The 11,126-nt window shown below is 41.4% G+C and overlaps 1 protein-coding gene across 1 annotated transcript; it reads left to right on the top strand.

Annotated features, from left to right (window-relative positions):
• Positions 1-3,854: 3,854 nt before the first annotated feature.
• LOC118381852 (transcription factor Sox-9-B) lies at positions 3,855-8,359 on the top strand. Its single transcript, XM_035768743.2, is given in 4 exon segments — positions 3,855-4,639; positions 4,943-5,190; positions 5,683-5,801; positions 5,803-8,359. Coding segments are annotated over 4 exon segments (1,470 nt in total). The 5' UTR covers positions 3,855-4,199; the 3' UTR covers positions 6,466-8,359.
• Positions 8,360-11,126: the final 2,767 nt, after the last annotated feature.

Here is an 11,126-nt window from a genome sequence, read left to right as displayed (position 1 = left end):
CCACATTAGAGATTAGTGTTCACACATACAGTAGACCACATTAGAGATTAGTGTTCACACATACAGTAGACCACATTAGAGATTAGTGTTCACACATACAGTAGACCACATTAGAGATTAGTGTTCACACATACAGTAGACCACATTAGAGATTAGTGTTCACACATACAGTAGACCACATTAGAGATTAGTGTTCACACATACAGTAGACCACATTAGAGATTAGTGTTCACACATACAGTAGACCACATTAGAGATTAGTGTTCACACATACAGTAGACCACATTAGAGATTAGTGTTCACACATACAGTAGACCACATTAGAGATTAGTGTTCACACATACAGTAGACCACATTAGAGATTAGTGTTCACACATACAGTAGACCACATTAGAGATTAGTGTTCACACATACAGTAGACCACATTAGAGATTAGTGTTCACACATACAGTAGACAACATTAGAGATTAGTGTTCACACATACAGTAGACCACATTAGAGATTAGTGTTCACACATACAGTAGACCACATTAGAGATTAGTGTTCACACATACAGTAGACCACATTAGAGATTAGTGTTCACACATACAGTAGACCACATTAGAGATTAGTGTTCACACATACAGTAGACCACATTAGAGATTAGTGTTCACACATACAGTAGACCACATTAGAGATTAGTGTTCACACATACAGTAGACCACATTAGAGATTAGTGTTCACACATACAGTAGACCACATTAGAGATTAGTGTTCACACATACAGTATACCACATTAGAGATTAGTTCACACATACAGTAGACCACATTAGAGATTAGTGTTCACACATACAGTAGACCACATTAGAGATTAGTGTTCACACATACAGTAGACCACATTAGAGATTAGTGTTCACACATACAGTAGACCACATTAGAGATTAGTGTTCACACATACAGTAGACCACATTAGAGATTAGTGTTCACACATACAGTAGACCACATTAGAGATTAGTGTTCACACATACAGTATACCACATTAGAGATTAGTGTTCACACATACAGTAGACCACATTAGAGATTAGTGTTCACACATACAGTAGACCACATTAGAGATTAGTGTTCACACATACAGTAGACCACATTAGAGATTAGTGTTCACACATACAGTAGACCACATTAGAGATTAGTGTTCACACATACAGTAGACCACATTAGAGATTAGTGTTCACACATACAGTAGACCACATTAGAGATTAGTGTTCACACATACAGTAGACCACATTAGAGATTAGTGTTCACACATACAGTAGACCACATTAGAGATTAGTGTTCACACATACAGTAGACCACATTAGAGATTAGTGTTCACACATACAGTAGACCACATTAGAGATTAGTGTTCACACATACAGTAGACCACATTAGAGATGTATTGTAACACCATTATTTGGTTGTAATATGTAAGCAATAGAAACACTGTACATGAAACATGAACATTACTCCACTGGTTTCTCTCTCGTCTTGTAACGTCCTTAATGTTTTTGATTGAATACATCAGAAGCCGTACCATAAGGAGAGTTGGGAGAAAGACATCTTCAATCTATTAGGTGTCAAACTACAAGTAGTCCAACAAAGCACATGTGCCAACACATTATGCTGAAAATGATATTTCCACAACATTCACTGCTCATCATTACACACACTATTACACACACTATTACACACACTACACAACTCAATCACAGTAACAACTCAAAAAGTAAACACATTATTAGAACTGTGTAATGATACATTGTTATTATCATTATTGTTATTATTATTACTAGTATTATTATCATCAGTATTACTAACATGATTATATAAATATCATTACCATCATTGCTTCTGCTAAATTCTAGAGTTTATGATGTCACTGAATAATTTATAACAGCACTGCGTAGTACATCGAACAAATAACATTCTATTTCAACCTTAAAAATGTGTACGTGGAACTTTATATTCGGATTAGGTTTCTAAAATGAAATACCCGGATTAGTGACTGAACCCTCTCTACAAAGCGCCCATTGTCGCAGACCAAACCAGTTCTGGCGCTCGCCCAACAAGGTTGACCTTACTGCTGGTGACACATTTGTTTCGTTTCATTTAGGCAGCGTTATTTATTTGGGTGGTACCTACTTTTGTGCTTTTCATGTCAATCAAATGTTATAATACAGTCGTTTGAAATGTGAAGCAGCTCATGCATTGATTATTTGTGTTATTGATTATTTAACTTGTGTTATTGATGATTTAAATTGTGTTATTATTGATGGTGTTGTTGTTGTAATTAGTATTACCATATAATCATGATCACGACCTAAATCAACATCAGTGAAATCGAAAGTATTGAAGAGTAGTCTTGAAAACAACATTTAACATGAGCAAATAATGGAGCAGCGAGAAAGAGAGAGAGAAAGAGAGATAGAGAAGAGAGAGATAAAGAGAGAGAGAGAGAGAGAGCAAAGAGAGAGAGAGAGCAAAGAGAGAGAGCAAAGAGAGAGAGACATAAATCACCTTCAATTGAAACATTATAATTGAGAGGGAAAGCGCAAGAGAGCGAGAGAAAGAGAGAGATAAAGAGAGATAGAGAAGAGAGAGAGAGATAAAGTTGATAAACACTATTAGCTGTAGGGCCTATAAGAAAACATGTATTTGCCAATTAACACTATATTATGCCATATAGATACAGTGTCACTTTAACAATTAGTAAAACATAATTGACTCATTATACAATACGTGCGGACGGAGAGAGTGAATTTAGAAGTATCTCTCATTGCGGTTCCTATGTAGCTCTTACTTATGGAACTATAGGCCTATATACCCACAATTACAAACATGGTGAGGGCGACCATTATGTTTACTATGATTATAAAGTATTTTGAACATTATTTTATGAAGATGAGCATTCATTTCTAATCATCTGTAGGTCTACTGACCGCTGACATTATGGGGACGTCACAGCCCTTCAGTGGAGTTTCTGGACTGTTGTCTCCCCCTATTGGTGAAAATAGACGGTGCTGCAGTGCGGTGGCACGGAGAGCAGTCGGTGTTGTGTAACAATCCACATCAAATTACAGAAAGCATTCAGCAGGAGATACCACAAAAACAAGACAGCTACTATGGGCTTTACTGAATTATATTAAGCAGATACTTTATTTTTATGTAGGTTAATAGGCCTGGCCAATTTACATCAGTATAACAATGTCTTTGGCTGAATATTTGAGATGCCACATCATGTTCAGTAACTGTACTTCTTCATATGAAATTAGCTAGTCTAGTATCCATTTCAAAACGAAACTCTACATCCTTGTAGATGTATTTTCAGAATGAATATAGTTTGTATCTATTGAAAATATAAGTGCTACAATAAATAAAAACAAACAATAAAGTAAGAAAATGTACTTGAATAAAGACAATAGAGTTGGTCATGTTTTTATGTTTAATACTTTAATCGAAAGATGGACACATAACAAACTGGTGGTTATACCAGACAATATATATTTTAACATTTGTATATTTCGTTTTTTGAGTAAAATATACCAATAATGAACACAAACAAGTATCTAGGCAATATGACTCTATGATTACATGCTTATAATAAAGGAATAAATTATGAATTATTGAATAAATGAACATTTTCCGACAAAGTAAAAATAATTTAACAAATTAACATATTTTATTTGGTGTTTTGTCCCTCTCTCTGTTGTTGACTGAAGATTGGGGGGAGCGCAGAGTCAAATTTCGTCTCCGCCTCCTAAAAATGTTCACCCAATCGCTTCCTTCCTGACTTGGACCAGTCTATAAATACAGGCTTCACACTGAAAGTGTATTCATAATTCTCTCAATGATCTTGGAAGTTTGACGCGAATATTAAATTGCGACTTTATGTCAGAAATTGTTTTATTTCCAAGAGAAGTATACATTAGAGTGCGTTTGCAGCGTGCCTATTCCATCGGGTCGCAAGAAAACGTGCTTTGAATAGACGACTTTTGGAAGGACTTCACATTAACATTCTGACAGTTTGCAGGAGTGCATCTTTGTCAACCAATTTGCGCACCGAACTCAGTGACATTCATTGCAGCCCGTGGGCACAGCAGCAGTTGGATTCTAAAGTCTTGATAGGAAGGAATTTTCCCTCCAAGAGCAATTCATTGCATTAGCTCAGCGGTCATTTTTTTCGCATGAATCTACTCGACCCCTTCCTGAAGATGACAGACGAACAGGAGAAGTGTTTCTCTGACGCTCCAAGCCCCAGCATGTCTGAGGATTCGGTCGGCTCGCCGTGCCCGTCTGGCTCCGGTTCCGACACCGAGAATACCAGGCCGTCCGATAATCATCTCTTACTGGGTCCAGACGGCGTGCTCGGCGAGTTCAAGAAGGCTGACCAAGACAAGTTCCCTGTATGTATCAGAGATGCGGTGTCTCAGGTGCTAAAGGGTTACGACTGGACCTTGGTGCCCATGCCCGTCCGACTGAACGGCTCCAGCAAAAACAAGCCCCATGTCAAGAGACCCATGAACGCGTTCATGGTGTGGGCTCAGGCCGCCCGGAGGAAACTGGCGGACCAGTACCCACATCTCCACAATGCAGAACTCAGCAAAACCCTGGGAAAACTCTGGAGGTAGGTTACAACTCCCCTCCGTTGAGGATATTTTGTATTTGATCAACTAATATTGTGCTATTCACAAATAGCTTCTTAGATAAAGCTTGAATTTATAGCAGTGTGAATCAGTTATTTGGAAAGATGTCTGGTGTATAGCTACATTTGCAATTCAATAGTGTAAACTATGGACATAAATTCGATTCGAATTTGTAGTTTTCAAGTATTGGGCTATAATAATAACATCTTAATAATAATATTAATAATTACAGTACTTGTTTCAACACTTCGAAAACGTGTAATATAATACGATACTTGTTCCAGATTACTCAACGAAGGCGAGAAGCGCCCGTTCGTAGAGGAGGCTGAACGCTTGAGGGTGCAGCACAAGAAAGATCACCCCGACTACAAGTACCAGCCCAGAAGGAGGAAATCCGTGAAGAACGGGCAGAGCGAGCCAGAGGACGGCGAACAAACCCACATCTCTTCCGGTGACATCTTTAAAGCTCTCCAGCAAGCCGACTCGCCCGCGTCCAGCATGGGCGAAGTGCATTCTCCCAGTGAACATTCAGGTAAGAACAATTCATTCGAACAATTCATTAAATTCTCGTTCTAGATAATACCAGGTTTACTCAAACTTGCTTTTGGTCGATATAATCATGTTATAATATAATCATGTTAAAGTAGAATGGGAATCACTATTATGCCGGTGAAATAAAATAGTTATATATACATCTTTATATTGTAAATGCCTCTACTATCCTATTCAGAACGTGAATATCAGTGCCTTTAGGGCTCTCATGAACTAACACACCTGTCAATGATTTGTGGTTTTTACAAGCCATGCAAATCTACCACCTGTCTTTACTCTGCCCACTTATCTCTTCCTCTTTAAAGCATATTAGATAATGGCACCATTCCCTTCATGGCGGGAAACTCTGAAATCTTATCTGCACTTTCTTAATTTCCAAGCATATCTTTATTAGCTCCCTGGTTGCATCATTTGTGTCAATAATATCATGATGGTGTGCAGTGAGATTAACTCTTTGTTTTTCGACCAGCAGGCCAGTCCCAGGGCCCACCTACACCACCGACCACCCCCAAAACAGACCTGGCTGTGGGCAAGGCCGACCTGAAGCGTGAGGGCCGCCCCCCTGCAAGAGGGCACGGCCCGCCAGCTCAACATCGACTTCCGAGACGTGGATATCGGCGAGCTGAGCAGCGACGTCATCTCCAACATCGAGGCCTTCGATGTCCATGAGTTCGACCAGTACTTACCGCCCCACGGTCACCCCGGCATGCCCGGCATCAATGGCGCCCAGACGAGCTACACAGGCAGCTACCGCGGCATCAGCTCCAGCTCCATTGGCCAGGTGGGTGCTGGAGGCCATGGCTGGATGTCCAAGCAGCAGCAGCAGCACCCCATCTCCATCCTGAGTGGAGGTGGAGGTACTGGGGGAGAGCAAGGCCAGAGCCAGGGGAGAACCACTCAGATCAAGACGGAGCAGCTGAGCCCCAGTCACTACAGTGAGCAGCAGGGCTCCCCTCCCCAGCATGTCACCTATGGTTCATTCAACCTGCAGCACTACAGCGCCTCATCCTACCCCTCCATTACCCGCACCCAGTATGACTATTCTGATCACCAGGGTGGCGCCAACTCTTATTATAGCCATGCAGGTGCCCAAGGCTCAGGGCTCTATTCCTTCAGCAGCTATATGAGCCCCAGCCAGAGGCCCATGTATACCCCCATCGCCGACCCCACCGGAGTGCCCTCGGTGCCCACCCAGACCCACAGTCCACAGCACTGGGAGCAGCAGCCTGTCTACACACAGCTCTCCAGGCCCTGAGAGTCCAGAAGTTAGAGGTCAGCCCTTAGCACAGACTGTCCCGTAAGAACCCATCTCCTACCAGATACTCTTATCTCCCAGAATCCTCGGGGGCCCACAGGCCTCTACGCCAACACACCCTCCACCGCCAATATAAAAACATTCAAGAACTTTTTCAAAGTAATGACCATGTATTATCTTGGGAACAACGGCTCACGACAGTGCCTTTTTTAACGCCCGGAGTTGTGATTATATTTTTCTAGGTATAATGTTCAAAGAAACTCCGTTTTGAAAAGAGGAATCCTCCGTGAGGATATATTTGTTATAAATATTTTAGTATGTACTGTGTATGTGTTCTGAACTGTCTTTTGGTACTACATCTTTCGGGGGATGTATCCGTTTAATGAGGACGAGATGCTTTAGGTGAACAACGTCCTCCGCGGACTTACTTCTCGCTCATGTATTTTTGTACAGGATCAGGAAGTCAAAAGAAAATAGTCCCCCTACTCACTGCCTGTCCTCTTTTAATACATTCTGCTTTGATTCTCATGTACATATCTTACTGTAATTGTTTACGAGATCTTATAAGAACTGAGCAAAGTTGGTGTTTAAATTGTTTATGGCCGTGACTTATTATGTGACCTTGTCATCAGTGAATTAGACAAATTATCGCTATTTTCTTGTTGCTGCGTTAGCAATTAACACATCAGAGCAAGTTATTGTGTTGGGAATGCTAATATCATTAGAAAGTGCCATATAGTTACACCAGGGGCCTTACTGACTGTGTTGGTAGATGTGACTGAGAAATGCTTTGTATTGCCTTCATGCCGTTGGTGCCTGTTGAAGCGCAGTAGAGAGACTCTTTACATTAGCGATGCTAGCGCAGCAGTGTAGCCTAGAAACCACAGCCGAGTTCTCACTTCCTATCTGTGGAGAGATACAGGAAGTGGCCTTTGACCCCCAGCAGTCTCCCTTCCAGTTGTCGTTCCTCTGGCCTCTTATTCCTTCCAGTCTTAACATCTAATTTATTCATTAGCAATTAATTTTATTTGAAAAGTAATAACTATTTTGCATTGTATTCCTTTTTAATTCAGCAGCGACTAATTGAGATGAGAAAATATGAACTCTTCTGCAGATGGTTAGCTGTTTCGATGTGGTACAAATTGGTCTAAGCATCTTTGTTTATTTATAATTTGTAAATGTTTTCAGTTGAAATAGTTATTTTGATGATCTAGTTGTGTACAGATGAATTGTGATCATACTTGATCTGAAATATGGAAAAAAGAAAAAAACAGATGAACAGATGAAGATATCATGGTTATTGGAGCTGTGGCTGCAGTGTGAAGATGAATATCATGGTTATTGGAGCTGTGGCTGCAGTGTGAAGATGAATTTCATGGGAGCTGTGGCTGCAGTGTGAAGATGAATATCATGGTTATTGGAGCTGTGGCTGCAGTGTGAAGATGAATATCATGGTTATTGGAGCTGTGGCTGCAGTGTGAAGATGAATATCATGGTTATTGGAGCTGTGGCTGCAGTGTGAAGATGAATATCATGGTTATTGGAGCTGTGGCTGCAGTGTGAAGATGAATATCATGGTTATTGGAGCTGTGGCTGCAGTGTGAAGATGAATATCATGGTTATTGGAGCTGTGGCTGCAGTGTGAAGATGAATATCATGGTTATTGGAGCTGTGGCTGCAGTGTGAAGATGAATATCATGGTTATTGGAGCTGTGGCTGCAGTGTGAAGATGAATATCATGGTTATTGGAGCTGTGGCTGCAGTGTGAAGATGAATATCATGGTTATTGGAGCTGTGGCTGCAGTGTGAAGATGAATATCATGGTTATTGGAGCTGTGGCTGCAGTGTGAAGATGAATATCATGGTTATTGGAGCTGTGGCTGCAGTGTGAAGATGAATCATGGTTATTGGAGCTGTGGCTGCAGTGTGAAGATGAATATCATGGTTATTGGAGCTGTGGCTGCAGTGTGAAGATGAATATCATGGTTATTGGAGCTGTGGCTGCAGTGTGAAGATGAATATCATTGAGCTGTGGCTGAGTGTGAAGATGAATATCATGGTTATTGGAGCTGTGGCTGCAGTGAAGATGAAATGGTTATGGAGCTGTATCATGAAGATGTATCATGGTTATTGGAGCTGTGGGCAGTGTGAAGATGAATATCATGGTGGAGCTGTGGCTTTCTATAGAATCACCAGCATACTTTTTGTTTTAAAAAAGTTCTGTTCTTTCTTCTCTATTCCATATCTTAGTTCTCATGTTGGCATCTTTGTAATTCAACTGAACTCTTGTTTCCTAGGTAAAACACGCCATTGTCTTAAAAGAAGCTTATCTTTTGTATTATATTGTTTGCAATAAAAGAAAACATATTGAAAATAAACTCTATGGTTCTGTTTCAGATATTCAGAGAATGTTATTCTAGATTCAGTATATACATGCACCCGAGCAGGGGGGTGAACAGTTTTATCCACTACATTTCTGGAAGTCTATCATGTCAACTTAGGAGCAGTGGGGTTCCTTTATACCCATAATGCAATGCTTTGTAAGGGAAGTAGACCCACGCTGAGAGAAAACAGTAAGATAGAGAAGTCATCTAATGACTCAGAATCACATTAAAAAGGTCAGAACCACTGCAGAACATCAAACAGGAGAGAACACTTCACTTATAAATTAAAGAAACTATCTAAAGTAGAAACTAAACACAAAACAATATTAACATTGTACAACATTGAATCCATGTAAATAGACTAGCCAGTTCCTATGCTATAACCTGTCACCTACGTAGATACTACCACTATAGAATCAGAATAGACCTGCGTGTGTAACTTCTCAAGGCCAACATTTGACATTCATTTGTCATGTAAAATACCCTGAAGGAATGTCCAAAAGGTTTTAAACTAACTTTAACCCTTACCATAATCCTAACCTTAACCATAATACTGACCTTAACTTACCTTAACCATAACCCTAACCCATTTGAAACAGTTCCCTAACCATAACACTGACCTTTATTTGAAACATTTCCCTAACCATAACCTTAGCAAGCAGTTGCTTATCAACAGATAGTTTGATAGTATGAGCATCTACAGATGGACCATCCAAATAAAGTGTTACCACAAATGATTATTCAAAGCAAACTTCCATTGTCCTCCCTAGAGTTCCTGAATATGTTTACATTGTCAGCTTGCTCCACTCTTTATGTTCGTACTCCTTGGTTGGTGAGCCAGGGGCTACTAGCTTCCTTTCATCCTGTCCTGCAGGCTTCCCATACCATGAGGTCACCGGGCCATCAGTCCTACGGCCTATTGGGGTGATGTATGTCCACACCCCTTCCCCCACCATGTATACCCCACTGCTTAGAGAAACAAACTGCACATTCAATTCTGTTTATTCATTACCAGCCATAACATAATGGGATTGTGCCACCCTCTATAAATCAATGACAATGTAAACACAATCAGTGGCTAGGTTGGGGAACTTCATGTTGAGAGAATGTTGCTTTCATGTTGAACGTTAGAGGTAGGGTCTCGGGTGACATCTCTGTCCTCACGTCAAGTGGACTGGATCTCTACCACCAACCCACCACTACCTCACTACCTCACTGACTGGCTGTACAGACTGGACTGATAGCACTCACCCCCTATTTCATAATACTCTATAATGTATACTGAGATCTGTGGACTCACTGGCTGATTGCCCAAAGCCTGGTCTCATAGTGTGTTGTAGCCAACTCTTTTATTGTTATCGTGCCTTGCAAGCTGTCCTGGAACCAGTAATATGCACCACCTTAGTGTGCCATGAATGAATACTATACTGGTCCTGTATAGGGAACTTTAACTGTGCATCAAAGCTTAGAATAGAGAAGTGTCCAAATGTAAAATATAATACACCAATGACATCAGACAAAAACAGGGAATTAAACAAGATGCCCATCTCACCATGGCCGGCTCAAACAAAATCAATCAATCAATCAATCAATCAATCAATCAATCAATCAACCAATCAATCAATCAATCAATCAATCAAACATATTTATGAAGCCCTTTTACATCAGCCGATGTTACAAAGTGCTATACAGACCACACTGAACTTGACCTTTAAAGGTGTAGAATCCCAGCCCATGTCTGGTGTCTGCAGTGTGGTAATGTAGTAAACAGTAGTGTCTGAGTTGGGAATGGTGGTCTGCTTGACCACCAGCCTGGTTATGTAGAACTGTTTTTGGTTAACGGGGAGGTTGACAGCTTCCCCTCTTTCCCTCTTCCCCACAGCAGGAGGCAGCAGACTGTGTAAGACCCAGACCCCTCGTGCTAAGACCCCTAGAGATCCCCTGAGGCACATCCATCACTGCCTCTCTGCAGTGGCCCAGACCAGGAGCAGGGCAGCGGGGTAGGAGGAATGGGACTGAGGGGGCAGGGGGCAGAGGTTAGGAGAGAGCAGCTGAGGATGGTCCACTGGAAAGGAGGAAAACCAGGGAGAGAATGGAAGAGTGGTGAGAGAGAGAGAGAGAAGGGGGTGAGAAGGAGAGAGAGGGGGGGAGAGAGAGAGAGGGAGAGAAAGGGGGGGAGAGAGAGAGAGAAGGGGGTGAGAAGGAAGAGAGGGGGAGAGAGAGAGAGGGAGAGAAAGGGGGGAGAGAGAGAGAGGGAGAGAAAGGGGGAGAGAGAGA

This window comes from Oncorhynchus keta, chromosome 5 (genome assembly GCF_023373465.1).
Source record: "Oncorhynchus keta strain PuntledgeMale-10-30-2019 chromosome 5, Oket_V2, whole genome shotgun sequence".
Taxonomy (NCBI): domain Eukaryota; kingdom Metazoa; phylum Chordata; class Actinopteri; order Salmoniformes; family Salmonidae; genus Oncorhynchus; species Oncorhynchus keta.
The sequence above is the reverse complement of the archived record's forward strand: the minus strand, read 5'-3'. Positions and strand labels throughout refer to the sequence as shown.